At 32.4% G+C, this 24905-nt stretch overlaps 3 protein-coding genes across 16 annotated transcripts in view; 2 read left to right on the forward strand and 1 right to left on the reverse strand.

Annotated features, from left to right (window-relative positions):
• Window positions 1-434: 434 nt before the first annotated feature.
• Window positions 435-3205, forward strand: LOC122718069 (glycine N-methyltransferase). Its single transcript, XM_043942743.1, has 5 exons — window positions 435-592; window positions 1463-1797; window positions 2326-2461; window positions 2537-2657; window positions 2745-3205. The coding sequence occupies exons 2-5, from the start codon at window positions 1467-1469 to the stop codon at window positions 3036-3038; spliced, it is 882 nt and encodes a 293-aa protein (XP_043798678.1). The 5' UTR covers window positions 435-592; window positions 1463-1466; the 3' UTR covers window positions 3039-3205.
• Window positions 3206-8969: 5764 nt separating this feature from the next.
• The window catches only part of LOC122718000 (potassium voltage-gated channel protein eag), a 67373-nt gene continuing 51437 nt past the window's right edge, over window positions 8970-24905 (reverse strand). For 5 of the 11 annotated variants that reach the window (XM_043942617.1, XM_043942622.1, XM_043942621.1 and 2 more), the window contains 9 exons: window positions 24268-24567; window positions 23526-23794; window positions 21418-21683; window positions 21010-21295; window positions 20538-20901; window positions 17113-17228; window positions 16045-16161; window positions 11852-12012; window positions 8970-11751 (listed from right to left, as the gene is read on the reverse strand). In XM_043942617.1, coding sequence (XP_043798552.1) covers window positions 10721-11751; window positions 11852-12012; window positions 16045-16161; window positions 17113-17228; window positions 20538-20901; window positions 21010-21295; window positions 21418-21683; window positions 23526-23794; window positions 24268-24567 — 2910 coding nt within the window. In that variant the 3' untranslated portion in view covers window positions 8970-10720. The remainder of the gene's footprint in view (window positions 11752-11851; window positions 12013-16044; window positions 16162-17112; window positions 17229-20537; window positions 20902-21009; window positions 21296-21417; window positions 21684-23525; window positions 23795-24267; window positions 24568-24905) is intronic. The other 6 variants (XM_043942625.1, XM_043942624.1, XM_043942620.1 and 3 more) reach the window with 3 other exon arrangements.
• On the forward strand, window positions 13394-20323 carry LOC122718001 (MTOR-associated protein MEAK7). 4 transcript variants are annotated; one of them, XM_043942628.1, is made up of 3 exons: window positions 13396-13745; window positions 16708-16869; window positions 18340-20323. In XM_043942628.1, the coding sequence occupies exon 3, from the start codon at window positions 18340-18342 to the stop codon at window positions 19672-19674; it is 1335 nt and encodes a 444-aa protein (XP_043798563.1). In that variant the 5' UTR covers window positions 13396-13745; window positions 16708-16869; the 3' UTR covers window positions 19675-20323. The 4 variants fall into 4 exon arrangements, with proteins under 4 accessions (XP_043798564.1, XP_043798563.1, XP_043798565.1 ...); XM_043942629.1 differs by lacking the exon at window positions 16708-16869 and having other exon boundaries at window positions 13394-13745; XM_043942630.1 differs by lacking the exons at window positions 13396-13745; window positions 16708-16869 and adding an exon at window positions 17161-18100.

Genomic DNA, 24905 nt, shown 5'->3' on the forward strand with positions numbered 1-24905 from the left:
TGTTTTTGATTACATTTATTTTGCAAAATTTATATGTTAAAAAAATTTCATTATTTGATTATAACTTTATTATATTATATTATATTTATTATATTATAACTTTATTATATATTTTTTTTTTGTTTAATATATTAATTAAGAATTTTAATAGAATATATTTTATCTAATCATCTTGTATCTCATCGTATCTGTGATAGTTTGAAGAATATTTTTTTTTATTTACCAATAACTGAAAACATCAACAAAAAATTTTACTTTTTCCTGTTGTATAGAATTTTTTATCGCATCTTGCTGTTTATGAATCTTTATCAATAATTTCAAGCAGGATTTCTAGCTGGGAAAGAAATTACATCATGCTAAGTTCATGGAACTTGAGAATCTTATATATTGTATGGATCCATATTCATTTCTCAGTGTCATTCTGCTACAGTGTACGATCACATTATTAATTATAAATTTGTTTCAATAGTTTCACGCGAATAGAAATTATTAAATAATTTTTTTATATTTAAAATTCTTTCGACAATTATAATTTTTTTGTTTTTTATTTTCATCATCAAGAAAACAGATTACTATTCAGAATATTCAAAAGGTAATATCTTATGAAATCTTATATATATCAAAAATAGAATTATTTCTTTATATTTCAATTTTTAAATATTTAAGTACATATATCATTTTTTTTTATTACACCATAAAGTAGAAAGTAAAGGAAGTAATTCACAAAATATTTAATAATTATAATTATTAATTAAAAATATGATGAAAATAGCAATGGAAGGTTTATTCTTGTATAAAATTTGATAAAAAATTAATTGATCAAAATTCTGTAAATATTTGAAATGGATAAAATTAAAAAGGAAGATTATAAAATAAATATTTTAATTATAATAAATAATAAATCTGTATTAAAAAATACGATATACCCAATGTAATATCTTCTCATATTATTTTATATTAAATTTAAATTGCGTTATATACTGACGCAATAGTTTTCCGATAATTTGTCACATTTTCGTAATAAATTAGTATGATATATCGTAAATAATAAGAGACTATATATTAAAATTCTAGATAAGAAGGTGTACAGATTTAATTAATTATATTGTTTAATATATTGTTAAATAATTATATTGTTTTCATTATATCCATTTTATAAAAAAAATATATTATATATTTTCTTTTTAATTAAAAATTTAATTGCTTATCATATCATATATTGTCAAATCATCGTAACGTAATAAAACTTCGTATCAATTAATTTTTTAGAAATTAGGAGGTTACAATCAACATAAATATTATATCGAAAATAATCTAAATAGATTTCACCATTTTCTGCTTCTCGCAAAAACGAAATTTGGAAATATAATATAAAATAAAATAAATATAAATATAAAAAAAAATTTTTTTATATTTTACAAACATAAAATAATGTTTCATTTTCATTATCATAAACTAACAGAATAATGGATTCGATATTTCGTACGAGATCGCTCGGTACGGCAGCCGAGGGCGTTCGAGATCAGTATGCAGATGGAAGAGCTGCTAAGGTGTGGGAAGTGTTCATTGGCGACAAAAAGCAGAGAACTCAAAATTACAGAGATTTCTTAGTTGGTCTATTGAGAAATAAAGGATGCAAAAGGATTTTAGATGTGGCATGCGGGACTGGAGTAGACTCAGTGATGCTTCTTGAAGAAGGTTTCGAAGTGGTCAGTGTTGATGCTTCAGATAAAATGCTGAAGTATGCTCTGAAAGCTAGATGGGAACGTCGAAAAGAGCAAGCATTTGATAACTGGGGTAAATATTATAATGTATTGATATCGATTTTTGTTATCATATTTATTTTATTTATCTGTGATAAATTATCAATTTTGTTAAAAATAAGTATTGCGATAATGATTAAAAGCAAAGCAAATCAAATCGTAATTATTATTGTAATGTATTTTGACAGATAGATCATAATCTATATATATAATTGAATATTTCATCGTTATTGAAAAAAGTGTATATGTAAAAGAAATATAAATGCATTATTGTGAAATCAGATGAAAATTCATTAAAATTCATTAAAATTGAAGTTTATTAAGAAAAGGAACTGAAACGTTAATTTTTCTAAATTTTTTTTTTTTATTTGTAGAAAATAATAATTATCACAATCAAAATCAAGTGTTAAATTCTAACGCATATTTTTTTTTAACTTTTTCACCGAGGATTATACCGAATTCTTTCTAACCTAACTTTTTTTTATTACTTCATTATTTAATAGTTGGAAAGTGATAATATTTTTTTTCATCGATTTCTTTTTTATTTTTTTATATTTTATAGTAATCGAAGAAGCAAATTGGTTGACTTTACCAAAAGACATTCGTTATTTGTTAAGAGATGGATTTGATGCGGTAATCTGCTTGGGAAATAGTTTTGCTCACATGCCTGATACGTTTGGCGATCAACGAGAGCAGAGGTGAAGACGATATTTTTATTTTATAATTAATTAAAAAAAAATTGAATTTAATGTTTTTATTGAATGATAAAACAGGCAAGCGTTGCTAAATTTTGAACGCTGTGTGAAACCTGGTGGTTTACTATTAATCGATCATAGAAATTATGATTTCATTATCGAGACTGGTAATATACCTCCAAAGTGTATATATTATAATGTGAGTATATTTTTTGAAAAGAATTCGTTGAAATGTTAAAATTTTTAATTTTCTTATTGAAAAAAATAATATTATTTTTTATTTCAGAGTCAACATATGACAGATATTAAGGCGTCGGTATTATTTGTTTCTGGAAAACCTGCAATTGTGACTTTAGATTATATTATTACGATGGATGAAGGAGAAGACGAAGATGAACAGCAAAAGCAAATCAATGAATTCAGATTGTCTTATTATCCTCATAAACTTAGCGTGTTCACGGAGATATTGGACGAAGCATTTCATTATAGAGCCAAGCATACTATATATGGGGATTTTAAAAATTTGGAAGAAATAAAAAATGCTGGTTTCTATATACACGTGATGGAAAAACCGATATAAATGCATTTGAAAGAATCGTTTTGAAATTTGAATCTTGTAAAACTTTAATGCATCTTATGATATAAATATTATATTCTTTTTATTTTCTTATTTATCTTTATATTTACTTTTATATCGATTTTAAATATTTTAATTTGATCTAGACTGATTTTTAAGATCTTTTTTAATTTTTTTATTTTATATACTTATATTTTATTTTATCTTTCTCTTTTTTTCTTCATTATATACGATGTATATCATAATAGTTATAATAATATAAAAAGAGATAATAAAAGGAAAAATCAAAGGAAAAGATTATAATTGATTAACAAAAAAAACTTGTTCAAGTTTTAATCTTTTTTTTATTATAAGTTCGAAAGCAGCTTTCTTTTGAGTATTCTAGCCAGGCTTCGTTCGATGCTACAATTTGATCTCTCGACGATACAATTTTTCATCTTTTATTTTGTTTTTTTTTATTTATTTTTTGTTTCGGTGGTTTTTTTTTGAGCGGTCGTTGACGCCGATTCGTGAACCTCGACTTCTTGACTATCGATTGTTTTACAATCCATACTATTGATTGTTTTACAATCCATTCGAACGTTCCATGCTTCGCAAAATAAAATTGGGAAGACTAGTGAACGTAAGATCGTGGGAGATTCGAAGTTTCAATTAGTCTTTATGGTTAATACTTAATTCTATTCGTTCGCGAAATGAAAAAATCCTTAGATATTTAAATATAACCTCAACGTTGACATTTCGATTCGATCATTATTCACTGACATCGTTCGAATATCATTTAACCATAAAATTTATCGTTTTTTTCTTTAAAAGTTATCATTATCTACTATATATATGAGAATCTATATATGAATTTTATGTTATTTACATATTTTATAGGGAAGAACCACAGATAATGTTATAATTTGGAAAATGTTTCAAAGATCGATAGAAAGTATCCTTTAAATAATCTTGATTAGAATCAGTTATTGATTCAAGAAAATCGATATTTACACAATTTATTGGATTCGTCAAGAAGATTTCGAGATTCCAGCGAGATACAATCGAATCGAAGAATCATAAGCCATTTTTTTCGAATGTATAGTTTTCATTTATATAATTTTATTTATATATATATATATATATATATATAAATAAAATTATATATATATATATATATAAATAATTTTCATTCGATGTCTTCTCGAGATTTTGTCGATCGAAATTCAAGGAAATATCTCGTCGTGTGTTCGAGCGTCGACGATCGCTCGAATTGAAAACAACAACAAGAAGGTGAACGCGAGGAGCGTTCGTGTAGGACCATTCGTTTGTCGCATTTCGTTTCTGACTCGCGTCGAGATCGCACGATCGGATTTTCACGAGAGTTGGCAAACAGCTCGACTGCCATCGATTCTCTATCACCACGAAGATCGATCCTATCGTATCGTATTTTTATATAATTTTTTTTAATGATTATAAATTTAATAAATTAATCATTGATATTTTAATATTGTTTTAATAAATAAAAAAATGGAATTGCTAATAAAAAAAATAGGAAAATAAAATTTTTAAGATTTTAAATGCGACGATCTGTCATTGTTTTTTACAAGACAAATGTGTTTTTCGCGAAACAACGATAAACAAATTCGATTTATAAAAGAAACGAAATTCCATTCCATAATAATCAAGAAAGGTTATGTTCGTTATTTTAATTTCTATTATTTAAAATTAAAATAAAATATAGAAATTCATTAATTCATCAAATAAAATTTTTTTCAAAATATTCAAGAACAAATTGGATCGATTCTTTGTGGCGTTCGATCATCAAAGAGTAATTTTCGGAAATAACAAGGACAGAATTTACAAGGCCGAGGACTTGATTACAGTGCAACGAATTGCCCATATAGAAAAATGGACGAAGTGTTATAGCAAAAATGTTTTTACCCCCCTCATCTTTCTTTTGTTCTAATAATAATCATAATAATGATCATATTAATAATCATAATATATATATATATATATATATTTAATAATATATATTTAATAATATGTATATATTTAATAAATATATATATATATTTCTTTATTTCTTTATTTTTCGCTGGATAGCTATTATATAGATTCTCTTAATTATTTTCACAAAAATTTCGATCACGGCTTCTTCGATCGTCGCTACGATCATAGTCGTCGTCGTAATTTTTCTTTCCTTTTCTTTTTTTATCTTTCTTTTTCAACAAAAAAGATGTATTCTCGCTTGCATCGTTTTTTTTTTTAATTTTAATTTTAGAAAAAAAGATTAAGAGATAAATTTCAGAGTAAAAATGGCTTCTGTTTGTTTCGTTTCTTTCCGAAATCGGAAAAATCTATTTTACGTTTTTTCACGAAACGAAGAAGCGAAAGAAATAAAGACGCAGCAACGTTACGAGTGTATAAACGCGTCGTTGACGAATGAAAGTCGACGACGACGACGACGACGACGACGACAACGACCCGTGTCGCGACGCTCTCTACTCGAGCACGGCGATAATCCATTATTGCAAAGTAGCTGATATATAAAAAATCGTAATATCACATGTTTATCATATCTTCTTTTATCGCGTTGTCCGTTCTCGCAGCATCACATCCGACAATGACCCGCTTTGTCGGCGTTTCGACACGACATCAATCGCATTTCTTTATCTCCGCCATTTTCGATTTTTTTCGATTCTCTATCGATAAATCGATTGAGACGTTCGTGCGTGCATTGGAAACAAACATGTTGGAGAAAAGCGCTTGTGTCGCGATTGTTAGAGACGCGGATCGATCCACGCTGATCCAACGACTCCAATATAACGGACCAATAAGTCGATTCGTCCATCTCGATGTTTCGTGACATTTTCGTTCGAGTTTCACCGTTTCAAAACTTGATTTGTTGCGAATCCTCTCCTGGAATGTTTCTCGGATCTTATGGAATACCATTTGGAAAATGGAATGTAAATTGGGGAATGTAATGGAACCGATATGGTTTTTCGAGGTTGAATGTCGTCAGTCTTCGATATTTTCGATGCAACAGTTTATCGAATCTTTAATGATCGACTTATAGTCACCAATGGAGCCGTTTCACGAGGGGGACGAGGACACGTGCGCGAGAAAAACGAGCTTCCAAGGTTAGTGAATAAGAGCAAGCAAATTTTTCCACGATTCCAATATACGATATTAAAATTTGAATTTCTGATTAATTTTTTTTTTTTTTTTTTTTTTTTAGGAAAACAAAAAAATAAGATTTTTTTTCCGAGATCAATTTTCGCGAATACAACAAATATAACGGGTATGGCTCGGAATCGCGGGTCGATCGACCGGACAAACAACGTTAAAAAGAAGCAAAACGCATCGTTCCCGACGATAATATTCGATCGACGCGCGTCACCTGTCGCAAACGTTTCAACAGCATGTTAAACTTTCACATTCGTTTTAAAGTGTATAGAAACTACGATAGAGCCAGCTATATCGTCACCGCCGCTAAAACCTAATTAACAATGTCCTCTCGTAAACTGTTCGATAATTTTTTTTTTTTTTTTCATATATCTTTTGCTTTCTTCTCGATAGCATCGTGAAATTAGAACTATTTCTGTATCTTTCTTGTACGCTCTCTTTTCGTTTTTTCACGCATACACAAATATACAGACATACTCTTACATACTCTCTTTCATTTTTTTTTTTTTTTTTTTTTTAATCAGCCCTATTTAATATTTATAATATTTACACGCATAGATATCCCTGTCAGCGCGTTTGCCCATGTTCCCTTCTTTTTTTTTTTTTTTTTTTTTTTCTTCATTTATTCTCATTTCGAATCGTCGCGGATCAGTCGGATATACTCGGTCTCGACGATCCGTAATTCCGTTTAATCCATATTGTCCCTCTATTAATCCTACAAATTTAAAGTGCATCGCGCGAAGTGTGGACCGAATATTATTTATTTATTTATTTATTTCAATAACGATTAAAAAGCGATTTTTTTGATTTAATTTAATTTGCAAAATTTATGAGTAATTTTTTTTTTGTCGATAAAAGTAAAGAAAAGTAAACGCGTTTCGCCTAGATCAGCCATGTTTATTTTGGATCGTCGAGATTCCGTTTCATGTTTAATGTACATGAGGGGGAATCGCGGCTTGGATAAATAATATTATTAACAATATTAAAAGCTCTTCTCGCATCAGTTCGTCTAAATATGTCCGCTTAAGCTAACGAAATATATATATATATATATTTATTCAGAGGCTTATTCGATTAATCGCGATTTTTTTTCTATTCATGAGATCAGTACTTTCCATCTTTGATTGTCCTTCATAAATTGTGTATTTTATTCACAATTCTTTCTCGAGGCGACAGCAACATAAATATAACATATACATATATATGTATTTTATATCTGTGATCAAAGTGTAAAATTTGATATTTATTATATCAAATTTTTTTTTTTAATTTTTGCAGTACGATTATAAAAAGTTGTTATGTTTAAAAAAAATACAATCTGTCTTTCTTGTTCTATTTTTTTAAACCACAAATAATAAAGAGATAATATTTTTTTTTGCAAAATAATGACACGTGAAAAAGCATATATCTCAATTTCAATGTGAAAAAAGTAACATATCAGGTTCTGCCGTGAGCATGGATATAAACTGTTTTTTTATCGATCCGTTTGTCCGTTTGTGTATGCGTGTGTGTGGATGCGAATGTTATTGCTTGCTCGATGGGAAATTTTGTTCGAGATGGAACGCTGCGCCGAAAACCGAGAAAGAATTAAATCGAAAAGAAACAATAAATAGCATGCTAATTCTTTTTTTATTTTTATTTTTTTTTCTTTCTCTCTCTTTTTTCTCGTTGCAAACGCGTTGACACGAATCACGCGTCATTTTTCATCCTTGCTTCTATATATATATATATATATATATGTATGTACGAATATATATACACGCGTCGTAGTTACAAGATATATATATATACACCTAATATTGCTGTTTGGCTTTCGTGAATGCCATGTGAACGCGGGATTAGGTCATGTTTTGCAATGTAACAAATTGTACGGAATCTTTTTAAATTTTCATAATGGTTTCAGACACGTCTTCACCGTCACAAAAGCTGCATACTTCGAATTCGGTCAAAATGCGAGCAGAATTTTTATTTTTTTTTACTTATTTATTCTTATATCTTCTTTCTTCATTTTTTTTTTTTTTTTAATATTTAATTGTCGTATATTTGTCGTACAAGAATGCAGCCATTCGAGGCGTAGCCGAATTGACTTTTAACAATTTATAATTGTTTATATTATCGTCGCGTCTCGGAATTATTTCGAGAACCATTATCAAATGAAACGTCTTTGTTTTGGATTTTATCTTATTTATTTATTTCTTTTTCTTTTTTCTTTTTTTTTTTTTTTTAACGCGTCAAATGATAAAGCTGAGACAACGAGGAGGAACAATAACGTTCAATAAGCTTAAAAAAATAAGGATGACTTTTTTTTTGTCTGGTAGTTTCTAGGCACCTACGAGAACTTTTTGCTTTTCTTTTCCTTTTTTTTTTTTTTCTCTCGATATACTTTGAATTCTTCCTCATTACATAGCTTTATCTTTGAATAACACGATAATATTTTCTTCAAGACGTTTAAAAGGATCATGGTCCACGAATCGTTTTATAAACGAGATCTTCTCAAAAGAGTAATGAGAATACTTTCTGACGGGAAAAAATGTGACACGAGAGTATGGACTATAGGAGCACTTTTTATATATCAGTTTTTAAATAAATCTATATAAAAAAGAAAAAAAAAAAAGGAAAAATAAAATAGATAAATTTTATATCTCTTATCGATTTTATATTATTATGTTTATTATTTATACTTATATTTTATATTAATAATGTAAAAAAAAAGTCAATGAACAGTCTAAAAATAAAAATAAAAATAAAAATAATTTAATTTAAAACTTAATTAATTAGTTAAACTTAAGCAAGCACAGCCATATAAAGTATAAAATCAATAAAATCAATAATAATCAATAAAAATCGATAATAGTTCTCCCAAGGTTCACTGCAACGAATTTTCTCAAAAATTTACATACTCGTAACCGATTTTGGTCACGTATGCACACGCACTCATAAATACATACACACGCGCTCATAAATACACACAAGCACACATAGTTTACAATAAGACTGAACTATTGAAAAAAACCATCGATCAACATTTCCGCGCTCGCCAATTCCTTTTTTGCGAAGTTATCGAATGAAATAGATAAAAAAAATAAAAATAAAAAGAAATTATGAAAAACGGAAGAACATGATGTAGCGATAGCGAAGCAATGATAAAACATATTTTCATTTCGAGTCACGGAGTCGATTATCTAAAAATTAAAAAATTAAAACGCGATAATTGCCTTGCGATTCCCTTTCCATATTCTCGATCGATTTTTCAAAATTTTTTTACATTTACTGCTTAACCGATAAATTCAAAACGTTTCGGGCAATTATAGAATTTTGCTTAAATCATTAGAGAATTGGAATGTTTATCAAAAAATTATTTTTTTCAATAGAATGAATCGAAAACTGATCGAGAATTAATTTTTAGTTTTTACCTAACCTCATTTTCACTTTCTCCACTGCTTCTCTGACGACACCTGTTATTTCCTTTCCAAATTATTTTTCCTTTATTATTTATCTTCACACACTTTTTTCCTTTCGTTTGTTTTTCTATTTCTTGTTTTCTTTTGTTGTTGTTGTTGTTGTTGTTGTTGTTGTTGTTGTTGGTTGTTAATGTTACTTAAAATCTATCGCGCTCAATCACGAATCTAGCTGAGATCCCCTAAAAATGCGTGTAAACCTACGATTACAGTGTGTGTTAACGTTACATGTTACAACGTGAGTATTTTGAATGTTAGTTTTTCATCCTCTCGTTTATAACGTTTCGATGTCTCGAAGAAGCCGTCGCAAGCAGTATATAATTCGATATACTTTTTTATGTTTTTCTTTTTTCTTTGATACTTTTTTTATTTTTTAATCGCTTGTTTTTGGCCATGCAAAAATATGCCAAGTTCTGTTATAGTAGCGGGACCGTTTTTCATCGGCACGAACACCTTTTTCCCTATATTTTTCTTTCTTCTTCTTTTCTCTCTTTTTTTCATTTTTTATTTTTTTCCATTCTGTTTCTATCATTCTGTTTCTAACTTTCACTTTTTTCTCTCAGAGTCAGGCTCATTTCTCGCGTGTACCGACGAATAATCTCGTTAAAGACCAGACGCGAAGCGAGTAGCGATAATGCAGCATGTTTTTAAAATGTACACAGTGAAATTTTACAGATAAATTATGCCTTTACTCGTCTCATTTTGTTAAAAAGAGTTCGCTAAAATAGTCATTCTCTTTGTCTAATCACTTGTTTAAACTTCTCTCATTTTTTCGAATAATCACAAATTCTACAATCCTCGATACTCATTTACTTCCAATAACTCGCATTTCCTTTTCGCACGACTAACTTTCAAAATACATATTCTTTACTTCTTTCTCCATCGTTGCTCAAATCGGACAATCTTATCGAAACCATGCAAAACCCTGTCAAATTCGCATCTATTATAATTCTAATCTTTGAAAATGAAAATATTCCATAAAACGGCAATTCCTTCCTGCGATTCTCGCTAGAAGAAGATCAGTCTCGAGACGACCGCCCGGAGCCTTAAGAACTTTCACAAGTACTCTCTGGGCCTGGGCGGAGGCCTCTTTCTGTCGGACCTTTCGCTTCTGTCTGTCGTCGTGGCGCTCTGTTCCCTATCGTCGGTGCACTCGAGCATCTGCGTTGTCTCTGTCGCTTCCGAAGGGCTGATCGGTTGACTGGCTAACGGAGCCAACGGTGCAGCCCCCTTGTTTCTCGATTTGCTTCTTCGCTTTCTCAATATCAAAGGTCCAAGAGGTGTACCGTCGTCCCCCCTGGAAGTAGTCGCCTGGGCCAGTCTTTCCAATAATTCTTTGCTCACTTCCCTCGAGGAGGTCTTGTAATCACTTTCCTTCAACCTGTCCGACTGAGATTGATGATGATGATGATGATGATGATGGTGCTCCTGGGACTTGGACATTCTTTCAGTGGTTGTCCCCTGCTCCCTGTAAACTTCACCTCCGCTCGTCGAGGTGGACGTAGAAACCTTCTGTTCCCCGATCACGCCTCCTCCCGACGTTTGAGTAGCTTGGGAGCCTTGTTGGCAGCTCGAGCCTCCCTGTGGCTGGCCGCCCGATTGATTCTGCGACGAACCACCGTTACCACCCGTCGAAAAATTGTTCGTGCTCTTTTGCTGCTGCGGGCTGGCCGCGGGCAACCTGTTCATCAACGTTTGGAGCATGTCCTCGATTTTTGCCAACCTCTGGTTCACTCGTTGTACTTCCAGCTTTAGATCCACTTTCACCTCGAGGACAGCGGCTAGAATTTCGCGATCGTGGCTCGGTTGAGTGGTGATCAATCCATCGTCGTAACTTTCCAATCGGCGAAGTTGAAGTTGTTTCGAATCCGCGACATTTTGTTGCTGTTGTTGTTGCAGTTGTTGGCTCTCCTTCGCAGTTTCCGCATCCCCTGTTTCCTCTATGGTGCCGCTCAACTTGCCAAACTTGGGAAACACTTTATTGCTACCGGCACTTGAGCTAGGACGGGCATCTCTCGCGCTTAAAGAACGTTTGAACGTGTCCACGCCAGTTCCTGTTTCGCTTCCAGAGTCCAAGCTGGAGCTTCCTACAAAAAAATGTGATGAGATTCGTTTTGTTCGTTAAACGATTCGATAAATTTATCGAATGGATAAAAATAAAAGAGAAACTTAATTTTGTTTCCTAACCTAAAAGCCGTCCCCATTTTCCAGCTCGCCCCCCCTTGACCACAGTGTTGTCATCCGCGATGGATACCTTCCTGCTGTGCGAGGACTCGCCTTCTTTTCCCTCCTTTCCATCTTTTCCATCACCCTTCTCCACGTCGGCAGTGTGTCTCTCTCTGCGGAACCTGAATAGAAAAGAGTAGAGAGCGAGAACGCCCGTGTTTAGTCCCCTTCGACATGACACGTTTTCGTCTATTTACATTACTGGGGTTAAAAGGCCAGTTTCACTAGGCAATTAATTAAATAAAGGGAGGAATAATAAGAATACATGGTGTATACAAAAATTATATATGAAGTGGGAGAATAATATTGTACAAATATTCTTTTTTTTTTTTTTTTTTTTTTTGAAGAGTTTGGGATACCATAAAACTTTTGTGACCCACGATCATATTTGATGAGGCGAACGTGATCGCCATTCTGCGTCATTTATTTTTATTCTCATTTCTTTTTTCTTTTTTGAAAGAGTATACAAAATATATATAAATTTATATGTACAAGTATTTATATATATTTTATATAAAGACATATGTGGTTTGATATTTTAGGGTCAAGCAATTAGTTAAGTTTTTTTTCTTTGTTTTAACATAGAAATGGTCATGTTTTCAGTGAGTCAAATTCGTTCTACAGAGGCCAGAAAAAGGGAGACAGCTCCAGCGGTGTTCACGAGCAACCTACTTTGATGTGCCTACGGGATTCGAAAAAAAATATTCTTAATGGTGATAAGATGCCGGTAAAACATACAGGAAAACCTGGCGACGTCGATGAACCAATTGTGGCCTGGAATTTTACAAAAAAAGAAAAAAGAAAAAAAATTGAAAAAAGAAAGAAAAATGAAAAGAGAGAAAAAATAGAATAGATAGAAAGAAAAACAGATAGAAGATAGAAAGAGAATAGCAGAAAAGAAAAGGAAAAGATATGCGCGAATTATAACGAAGATACAGAAGACAAACGTGATCTCGTAACGATAACGAGAACAAAGTTTGTCGTGTTCGTTGACAAAAGTTTGACTTCTTACCGTGTAAGATATGACTGCCATTTTTATTCGAGGTACAAGGCTTTTGGATATTCTTCGATGAAAAATCAGAGCACGTTATCGCGGTACTTTTCAGCTTGGCCGACTTAGAAACTCTCTGTTCGAATCATAATTACACTGTCTGTCCATTGGGAGCATCAAAGTTTAAATTATCGGTTATGCACTGTCGTATCCCGATGGGATACAAACTGAGAATAATAAATCAAAGTAAATAGGTAAGCAGTGTCCGGCACGCGTATCCTTTCATGTTACATTATCCCTGGGAAATAGGATTGTCCCGGAATAAGCGAATTAAAATAAGAAAAAATTTTGAATATTAAAATTTTGAAAGACTTTTTCTATCGATGCACGCAGTTGAGAATCATTCGAGACTTCGGAACGAATCGGAAAAGTTCGGATGGATCGGAAGAATTCGGGTCGATCGGAAAAATTCGGGTAAGATCGGATCAGAATATCAAAGATGGCGAATGTATGGTGAAACATAATTTGTGTCTTTTTAATTGTAAAGTATTTTTGTAACATTTTCCGCAAATTTTGAACAGTTTTTTGAATGATCGTAATAAATTGTTAAATCAAAATTATTAATCACTTTTTATAAGTATCAAGGAGGATCAAATATCAAATAATGCGTAATGAGATTCTGGTCGGCCCCAATCGTGGTTCATCGACGCAATTATTCGATGACAGTTATAATGATAACGAGCTGCCTGATCAACTGTGGGAATGCCATCCACTGTTCGACCCGATTCGATAACGAAAGAGAAGGAACAGAAAAAATAAAAAAAACGGAACGATGTGGACCGCCTCGTATGTTCTAATCACTTCGTAAGTCTAAAATCGTATCAATCATTATTATAAAAGTACTCTATGAGTCTATCATGCACGCAACATGCCGCGGCCGAGGCTTCTAAAAAAGATTGATTAAAAAATAATGAATTCGAATTGTTAGAAATCGTTGGCAGTCTGGTAGTTTTTCAAGCAGCTACTTGGCATCGTTGTATATACGTATATATATACATATATGTAAAATATGTAGATATATACATATAAGAATATAGGTGACAAAGAGAAATTTGAATCCTAGAGTGTGTACGTCACATGCATTCGGCGTTGCATAAAATCGTAAAAGAATCAGATGCTCGACGCACGATTGAGGACTTTCGTATTCCTTTCATAAAGATTTGAAAACAATATTTGTTTTTTATGAATAGACGTAATTAATATATAAATATTATAATAAATTCATAATGTTATAACTTTTTATAATAAATTCGCTTCTTATAAATATTCATTATATTATTTTTATAAGCTTTAGAGAAACGTGCTATTTTATATAAGAGAAAATAAAACAACACGTTTGTTCTCAAATTAAGGGAACGGTTAAAAAATTGACAAAAGAAATACAGAGTCCTCGAATTCGCTCTATACAAATCTTGGTTCCACTAAGAATATATTCGTATATATGTATATAGTATATATATATATATATATATATATATATATATATATTATATTATATATATATATTTATGGTGGGAGAAAGATGCGCATAACCCTCTAAAGCCGTATATCTTACAGCACTCTAGCATTCGTCAGAACTGCAGTGATCGTCAAAAATGACAAAGATTGTATAATGGCACCGGGTGATATGTACGTATCTGGAAACGATGCGATGTTCCTGGACAAATCGATTTTGAATTTTAATTTTTCGTTATAGAAAATTAACGGATGATTAAAAATATCAGAGAGAAAAAAAAAAAGAAAATAATTTTGCAATTTAATTAATTTTCTCAATTTTAACTTAATTATTTATTTAATTTAAAGATTTCTTCTTCTGATTCTAATAAATTTTAAAGATTCGTTTTTTAAAGATTCGTTTTATCATTAAAAAAAATAAATTAATAAAAGAATCTTAAAAAGTATTATGACGATATTGAAATAAAATAAAATAAAATAAAATCTCACGAGAGATCAATTTCAACGAACAAATCAATTTATAAATTTGAATTGGTTTCTTTTTTTTTTTAATTACGAAATAAAACTTTGAAAATAAATGCTGTCGAACAGTCAAAATTCAAGAAAACCATTAAATGGAAACATCGAAGAAGAAAAATGGAGAAAAAAAATGGGAAAAAGTGTCTGAATCGGGAATTCGATTTACCCAGGTTATTTCGTAAACGTGCTGAGTGAGAATACATATTATTAGTTTCTCTTTCAAGCGTGTATACAGCGTTTGCACATCCGTAATACCCTTCGAAATCTTTTTCTCGAGAAATGCGTTATCGATTGCTCCCGGAGGAGACGCGCGAGTTGTAAGATCGGTATACGACACGACTAGAAGAAGAATAGGAAATAATAATAGTAGTAGTAGTAGTAGTGATAGTAGTAGTAGTAGTAGTAGTAGTAATAGTAGTAGTAGAGGAGGAAGAAGAAAAAAAAGAAGTAGAAGTAGAAGAATAAAAAACGATCTCGCGGGTCGCATTTTTTTCGTTCAGTTTGATTTTATCCGAAATGTTTTTTTTTTTTTTTTTGATTTCACGATACATGAATGGAATAAAAATTCAGCCACGGTCCATCGTTGTCGAAAGCCACTCGTCTCGAAGTCGATCTAAAAAAAAAAAGTACTATTTTCCTCGAATCACGATAAATCTCTCGATAAAAAATGTTCACGCTCTCTCAACAATTACTCGTCCGTGTTATAAGCAATTTTAGGCCTGGTATACCTGTACAAAATCGACCCGTATAATAAATATATACATATATACATAAATATACACATATTTATACCATGATATAGAATATACCATAATATGATTCTAATAATCATATATTAAAATTTCTACAAAATGTACAATGTATGTACAAAGTGATATATGTATATATTTATATCACCTATCTAGAGAAAAATCACAATTGAGAACAGTAATAAAAATATAGTTATAACGATATTATAATTAACGATGGTTAATATAATCATAATGAGAAGAATAATTAATCGAATTAATTATAAATATATAGAGTAATAATAATGAATAATATAAGAGTGTATACGCGTAAAAAGTAGCAAAGATGGCAATAAAAAAGAATGAAGAAAGATAAATAAATACGTAAGAAATGAAATTGCCTAAAACTGGGCCAGGGCGGCAGGACGTTCACGGTGAGCTCCTCGTCAGAATCCTGGGACCGTCCATTCGCGGCCCTGCTCACGCCAACGATCTGGGCATCCCCGTCAGTCTTGAACCTTTACGGACAACAGGCCAGCCAAGCAACGATCAACAATCAACAATTTACCAGAACATACGATACGAAAATTTCTAATTTTACTTTTTTTTTTTCTTATTTTCTTTTATTCATATACTTTTTCCTATGTGTCGTAAATAATTTCTCTCTTTCCTTTCTCTCCCTCTCTCTCGCACACTTTCACACTTGTGTTTTTGTTTCGTAATGTTAGTCGTGAATTTAGTAACTTATAATTATAGTGCATGAATATTTGTTATTGTACGTATGTATTTCATTTATTTTTTTGTTTTTTTTTTATCTTTCTTCTTATTATATTATATTATATTATTTTATTCTTTGTTCAATTATCGGTGAAAAAAATTCAAACGAAAAAAAAATGCACACGTACAAAAGAAAAATTTATATATTCATTCGAGATCGTTCATACGAGCTCATTCTCACTTCTCGTTCTCTCGTTCGACATTCTTAGCGAAATTGTGATAAAAAATATACATATATGTGATAAAAAATATTCATATATATTCGCCTATTGAATTTGCGAATACAGACCAGATGTCCACTCTGCGCGGCTTTCCACGTGGTCACACGGACGAATCGAGACTGTACGATTCATTATTTATGATGAGGATACATATTCGCTCGTAAATAAGTGCCTTTAAAATTTGCTCTGCTGAAAGGAAACAGGCTTCATCTTCATTTCAAAATCAATGTAAGTTATAAATAATAATCGAAATTATTTTGATTTATTTACAACTGAATACGCATCCATCGTAATTAATTCTAAATTTTTTTATCTCTCTCAATGTATCTTCATTCAATAAAAAAAGTCACAATATATTTTTACTATATATATAATAAAATTCGATATTTCTTGTGAAAGAATAAAAAATCATTGAGAGAGACGTTTCAAAGATATTCATTCCAGTTCGACGGGTAACAAATCTGTCCCTACCTCGAAAAAATTTTTCGCACCAGATGATCCTGCGCTTGATCTAACTGTGGCTCGTTTTTTCTTCTCTCGGCAAGCTCCTTTTCCCGACGGACATCGGCCACTTTCCGAAAAATTAGCTGCACAAAACGATTCGATTCGATTTTACACGCCTTTTTACACATATTAATTATATTAATTATTTCATGCATTCTTTTGCATTTTCTTCGATATTTGTCAAATATAGAATTTCGTTGTGAAGTATCGTGCGCTTCGAATAATTAATCAGAATAAGTGGCACATCGTAGATTGAACGATAAAAAATTATTTATGCTTCTGAGTCGTTCTTTTGTTATTAATAATCGTTTAAATATCGTTGGAGCTTTTATTGGCTTTTTTATATCCTTTATTATGTAGTGATTATTCGATTGATCGTCAACTTAATCATCCTTATGCGTTTACATCATAGGTAAAAACATTAAAATAATTCTCAAATATATTTTCCAATACCATTAACGAATCCGGAAATAGAAAAAAACTTTCATTTGTTAATTCTATTAAGAAACGAAATGATTAGTAATTTCAACATGTAACATAACTCTATGTTTTAATATTCTTTTAGTAGAATGTAGATAACTCGGGTAATTTAATCTTTTCGATAATTTAGTTTTCGATGCCGGAAAAGCATCTCTTCTCCACTATATTTCCTTTTTTCTGGGTACAGAGTTGTAGGTTAAGGGTGGGAGATGGTTTTGTTCTAGTACGCATGCGCTTCCAGAGTAGTCGATAGGCGCTCTAGGAAATAGGAGGTTACTTGTATTGTACGATTAACCTCAAAATATTTTATTTTATATCGTGTCGATTTGAAAGTCGTGAATCGTTTTTTTGATTACTTCTGTTTCGATACTTCGTTTCAGATAGTTGATGAAGAATTCTAAAAAAAGTACGCAATATTGCGTACTTATACTAATGTGATTCGTGTCGAATCCAAATTTTCGTTGAGAAAACAGAGGTATATGGATTGCTGTGGAAAGTATTTCTCGCGTTTGAAAGGTGGATAATTTTTTTTTTTATTTCTTACGAATTAACAAATTATATAAGTTTATTGTAAAATCGAGTAATTTATTGTAAAATCAATCGTCAAGTAGATCGATTTGTCAGTCATATGTTTATAATGTTTAAAAATGCTTTTTAACAATTGATTTGTGATAGTTTTATGAAACGAATTCGATAAAAATCTATCTATTTCAGATGGGTCATGGTTCAAGCCGTTCCGCTTCATCCGCAAATATTCTATCAGCGGACGAACTAACCTTGGTGGAAAATCTTTTCAAATCTATGTCTAGAAGTTCAGGTTCCATAAAACGTGAAGATATATTTAAACATTGGTCCACTCATTTGGATGATACATTATTGCAATTTGTAGTAAAATTTCTCTGTCATGAACCAGGGAAAAGAGTTTCTACTATTAATGGAGAGAATTTTGGTAGACTCTATGTGTTTGCTGTTCGTGGAAGTCCAGAAGAGAGAACTAATTTAATTTTTAATGGTTTCTCGGAAGAGGAACAGAAACACGAAATACCCACTACTACATTCCTTCAATATGTTCAAGCTACTATAAATTCCTACTTGAGATTACAAAAAAATTCTGGCAACTCACACTATTTAACATGGAGTAGCATTGGGTGTACAGTGAACACTAGAAGGATAGGAATGAGATCTAGAAGTTTATGTGAAGATCTAGTCAAATATGGAGATACTTTATCTATCGAACAAGTGGAGAATTGGTTTTCCACAGCAGCCACTTTCAAAACCATTCAATCGCATGTTTTTCAATGCCTTTTCCTCATTTCTCAAAAAAAAGGAGATAAGAATACCAGTGGTAAAATAAACGATTTGAATCTTTTGCCAGGTTGCAAGGGTTTGGAAAATATACCACACTTTCCTAGTATTCTAGGATTGGGTGATGTTTTGTTTTTGAACTTAAGTTTACCTCATGAACTTCGCAACGAATGGAGATTTCTATTTTCAAGTCAAGTGCATGGGGAATCATTTTCTACTATGCTTGGAAGAATAACTATGCAAGGTTCCACCATTATAATACTTCAAGATATGGATGATCATGTATTTGGTGGTTTTGCTTCGAATAGTTGGGCAACTGGGCCAAATTTTATAGGAAACGAATCTTCCTTTCTATTTAAACTTGAACCAGATATACTTACATTTTCTTCCACTGGGTACAATAATCATTATCAATATTTAAATCTTCATCAACAAACTATGCCTAATGGTTTACTTATGGGAGGCCAATTGAATTATCCAGGCTTGTGGTTAGATTGCGAATACGGAACTGGAAAATCGAGCGTATCCTGTACAACTTTCCAGAATTATATTCAATTAAGTGGTAAGGAGGATTTTAAAATCAAGCATTGTGAAGTGTGGGGTGTAGGTCCTATTCCGGAAATAGAAGAAGAAGAAGGACGCGATTCGAAGTCAATTTTGGACCAAGATTCTTCTTCGAAGGTCATATTGGAAATGTCTGGCCGTAAAATGTACAGCGAGGGATTACGGGAGGAAAAAGAATAATTGTGATACCAGAGATTTGTTTGAGACTTTACACAGAATGAAAAAAAAAAAAAAAGCATATCAGGCAATTAAATTTTTTATCAGCTTTTTAGAAACAAAAGGAAATCATTGTAACACAGTATTTGTAATTCAATGATAAAATAGAAAAAAGAAAAAAGATATTATCATAGCTTTCGTGGACGTTTTAACAGAGTAATAATAAAAGAAGCTTATTTTTTTTCGGTTCGCTAATTAATTTTTTCGAAGAATAAAATTCTAGAGCTCTGTAACGGCCTGATTTCTAGTACTATTGTTATTTTTGATCAACTCTACGATCGATAGAGTGATATAATACCTAAAAAATAAAAAAAAGAAAAAGAGAAAAAAATATATCGAGTTGCTGTTTTTCGAATGCCTATTATCTAGTGCCTGGTGAATCATCAATCATTTTTAATTGGACCTCTTAATACATTAAAGAAAGTTTATCAATGAGAAGAAATTTGTACAATACATATTTATTATATATACATAAGACTGTATATGTGTTATTCATATATGACTGATGGTGGTCACTGTTCACTCTATTGTCGGAAAAAAGAAACCAAAGAATTTACATTGCACTGTTCAGTATAATATTACAGAAATTCAATAAAGAATTGAAATCTTGAGATTTTTTGAATCTTATTTTAATATTTCGTTATACGTCTATCATATTTTTTCCGATTCTCCGATTTCCTGCAATCCTAATCTAACCTCGAGAAACATCAAAAATAATAAAATAATGATATACAATGATAGTCCCTTTCCATATCGCTTAATTAAGTTTAAGATAATAATTTGTAAAAAAACAAACGATATAAATAAAAAAATAAGAAAGTACTTACCCGATGACTAAGATTGTAAGTCAGAACGAGATTCCTGGCAAACGAATTGGCGAAGGCTTGGTAAAAATCCAACACCTCCAACAGTCGATCTCTCTTGATTGTGTGAAGATCGCAATAGGTCAGAGCTCGAACATTGGCAGCGCTCTGTCCCACGGACGGGTTTGTCCAGAAGCTGTCCCCAAACACGTCACCCTTACCGAGAATGGCGACCACTTCGTCGTCTTGGATTACCTCCAGGCTTCCAGTCACTATGAAACACAACGAGTCGATCGACTCGCCTGTATGATACAATAGATCACCCGGTGCGCTATGTGACATCGTGAAATGCATTGCCAGGGCGCGAAGGCAACCGTCAGAGGCCAATCTAGAAATAATCAAGAATTATTTATAACATCAACATGTTCAACTTTTCACTTTAATTACATTTATTAATCATTTCTAATAGTATTCTAATGAAACAAACTAGGCTTGCCTAAACGCAGGATGCTCGTTGAAGACTTTCCTGTTCAAATGAACGCAGATGTCCGCCTTCATATCTTTAGGGCAGTAGTTGAGTACCTTGTCAGTGTCTAGGCCCTTGGTCATCGCCCAAGTGCTCACCACATAATCCATCACGCGTTCGCTAAGAGCTTTCGGCACCTCGTGCAACTTCATGAATTCCCTCACGTTGTTCAACATATCGTGATATTTGGCCGTGGCGGATGTCATCTGTTGGATTATCGTAGTCACGTGACCAAAGATGGTGGCGTATAACAGAGCTATGGACAAAGGTTCAAATTTGTGTTTACAATTTACGAAACTTGAAAATTGCAAATTTGTAAAAAAATCCATTTTTTTAATATTGAGAAGAAAAAAAATGAAAAAAGAAAAAGTATCGTACCGGCAATGATCATCATGCAGATGGTAAAAATCTTCTCGTTGTCGGTTTCGGCGGCGACGTTACCGAATCCCACCGAAGTCATGCAAGTCATCGTGAAGTATAATGCGGTGACGTACATGGTTCTCCTGGACGGTCCCGCGACTAATTCAGGCGCGGTGCTGGTATTGGTCCACAGGTAACTGTACGGGGACTGGGTGACGTTCGCCAGCTTCCACAGCCAGGAATATTGAACTCCGTTATCGGCGTCTGACCTTCCTATCGAGTACCTTTAACGCAACGACGCTTCTTACATTCCTTGTGACATTCGACCTTTAGCCTCTACCAAGGTGATATTTATATACTTATCAAGCAGAGTTTTAAATTTTATAATTTTTTTATCGATATTATTATCAAGAATATTTTTATCATATCTAACCAGAAGAATTATATTAAATATCATCGATCATTTTCCATTTAATTTTTAACAAAGTTTTTTACCCCACCTTGGTATGCTAACGGTAAATTGTTTACAATTTTCTAAGACATACTATAAATTCGACAAAATGAAAGGCGGATCAAGGATTAATTCGGAGATGCGTGAGAGAAGCACGCATGCTTTTTCTATCTTCTATTTTCGCTAACTGTATTATACTGTGTTCACAAGCAGTTTCTTCATTTTCCATTCTCGATTTCGACCGTTGCCCCTCCTTTTTCCAAATCATTGTACTCTTTGTACTCTATATTTTTCTTTTTCTTTTTTTGATTGGCTACTCGAAACGAAAGCATAGGAAGGGAAGAAAGAGGGGCTACGGTGAAACACTCGAAGCTCTCCTTTGGAGAAACGGTTCGCCAACGGAAGATAATAGCGTTCGAGCAAAAGGCTCGCGTTACGTTCCTGGTTTTCCAACATCGTCGATTCGATGAAGGGGCCGTTCAAGGGACATGGAGCCTCTTTGCCGAGGAAACGAGCGGAACATCATCATCATCATCATCATCGTCAAAAGACTTTTTTTTTTTTTTAAACTCTTTTCCACTTTCTTCCTTTCTCTTCTTTATCTCTCCCTCGCACTCGCTCCCTCTTTTTCTTTTTCTCTTTAAAGACGAGGCAACATTAATTTGAAGCGCTACTTCGTTTATGCCGCTTCGAGCCGAAAAGAAGCGAAAATAATTAAGAAGCAAGGGTGAAGGAACTAGACAGCAGACTTGCGGCCTTCTCATCCCGTACTTTTCTCTCTCACTCTTTCTCTCTAGTTCTTTTTTCAAGTACTGGTAGATCTTCTCCGTCTAACCTGAATAACGCGAGAAAAACAATAAAAAAAAAAGTGGATTATCTCGAAGATTCTATGGATTTTTGGCAAGTTAAAATTTAAATTTTAATATATGTTTGTTTTTGAAAAATTTCTAGAACCTACCTATACCTCGTCATCAATGTTGGAACAAAATGACAGTTAAGAGAGAAATTTCAAAGAATTTAAAAATTTCTTTTTAATATTAAAATTTATGGAACGATCCAACAACAGGCTATCCTAGAACTATTCTAGAAGCCAGTGGCAAACCAGTTCCTTTCGGGAATTTTCCTTCCTCAAGACAACATTTTTTTCCCCCTTCATCCAAGTTGAGATCATTCGATTCGAAATTCGAAAATTCCCATTGGAACGAGAGTGCAATGATATTTTGTGAAAGCGGCACGGCATACGTATTGTTTGTTGCACGTGTATGTAATATGTAATATGTCCTGTGTGTGTTCTTGTCTAAGACTGTATTTTTATTGCTCGTGAAATTGCGACGTTATCGGGTAACCAAGAAAGTTCTGTCGCTTTCTTTTATAGCTAGAAAAGAAACATATTAAATTTATTAAAATACATTAAAAGATGAAATCAGGAGATTTCAATATTATAATCATTTAGAAGATTTATGTTTAATTAAAAAAAAGTGAAAATCTTATGTTATCACAGCCTTTATATAGGCTATAATATTCAATTCTACTTTAAGAAAGCGACAAAATATTGTTAGTTACATGAAAATGTTGAAAATCAGGAAGGGGAAACGTGAATGACGCCTAGGTAGATTTAGCCGTCAATCCTGCCGCAGCCGTGTTACCTTTTTGTGTGTGGGCAGGGTAAAATCACCTTAAAGTGACGTACCAGACACAGGCCAGCCAGTGAGCAACCAACATGTAGAAACAGAGCAGTAGAATGAGCATCGCGGCTCCATACTCCAGATACCGGTCTAGTTTTCGAACGACCCGACCAAGCCGGAGAAGACGGACCACTTTCAACGCTGAAAACAGGCTTCCTATGCCGTCCTCGTCATGATCGAACGCGTTGAACACGTCGTACGGTAGGCAGCTCAACAGGTCGATGATGAACCATGATTTCAGGTAGTTCATTCTGATCACCTACGAATAATAATAATATTAATAATAATATAATAACTATAACAAAGTATGTATACGTTCTATCTAAGTTTAAGAGTTCTTAATCTATGATTAAATAATTCACTCTAATAGATCGTTCATCAAATATCTGAATCATAATCAATCTGTGAATTGTAAAGCAATTTTTAAATTATTAAAAATTTGATAATGAAAATTTTCAAAATAAAAAATTTTTATCACCTGTGAATGAATAATAATATATATATATGTTTATCTGTGAGTGATAATTAACTTGTATATTACGATTCTCGTCTATCCGCAAAAATATTTCTTTGCAATTATTATTATAGAAAATTTTCGAAACGATTAAAATTTATTTTGATATATATAGTAGCATAGGATAAAGTGGAAGTGACTCGTGCGGGCCCTGAAAACACACTACGTAAGAGTATGGATGATTTTTATGAGTGTGGAGGCAATTGTGAGATCGGTACCTTAGGGTCAGACACCACCTCGCCACCAGGGCCAACGAACGTGGTGTGAAAGTTGAGGACAATGTCGATGAAGAATATGACGTCAACGATGCTGTCGACAACCAGCAGGGACACATCCTCGCTGGTTTTGTTTTTGAACGCGACGTTGTAGGGCACCATGATGGCCGTGTAAAAAGTCAAACATAAAATGATCCAGTCCCAAATCGCCTTGAACGCGCAGTAATGTAACAAAATGTGCGGCGGGGTCTTTGGCGCCTCTTGTCTGTACTGCGGCATCACGTCGCCGCTTAAGGACATCATCTGAAAAAGAATCAATTTTCTCAATCTTATCCTTTTCTCTCTTTTTTTTTTTTTCATTTATTTTATTTTATTTTATTTTATTTTACACGAATATTATATAAATATTTCAAATAGACTCGAAATCGAATGATAAACACGATGTGTATTTAAATATCAACGATTACAATAATCCAATAATAAATTCGAACATGTACAAATCCTCCGCGGATCTGTTAACATTTCGATGCAAATCTTCTCGGAACGAGGACGAATACCTCCACCACCGCGTATAAATGCAAATGATCTTTGATTAAATATCAAAATCAAAAGTTTTTTCCAATTAGAATTGTACAATTAAA

This window comes from Apis laboriosa, unplaced genomic scaffold, assembly GCF_014066325.1.
Source record: "Apis laboriosa isolate Shangri-la unplaced genomic scaffold, ASM1406632v1 scaffold5_cov152, whole genome shotgun sequence".
Classification (NCBI taxonomy): Eukaryota; Metazoa; Arthropoda; class Insecta; order Hymenoptera; family Apidae; genus Apis; species Apis laboriosa.

What these genes read in the sequence shown, in the direction of transcription:
- LOC122718001 (XM_043942629.1), top strand. Translation starts at nt 18,340, where the DNA reads ATGGGTCATGGTTCAAGCCGTTCCGCTTCATCCGCAAATATTCTATCA.
- LOC122718069 (XM_043942743.1), top strand. Translation starts at nt 1,467, where the DNA reads ATGGATTCGATATTTCGTACGAGATCGCTCGGTACGGCAGCCGAGGGC. An exon ending in GCAAGCATTTGATAACTGGG is followed by an intron (nt 1,798 to 2,325) that starts GTAAATATTATA and finishes TATATTTTATAG; the next exon opens with TAATCGAAGAAGCAAATTGG. An exon ending in GGCGATCAACGAGAGCAGAG is followed by an intron (nt 2,462 to 2,536) that starts GTGAAGACGATA and finishes ATGATAAAACAG; the next exon opens with GCAAGCGTTGCTAAATTTTG.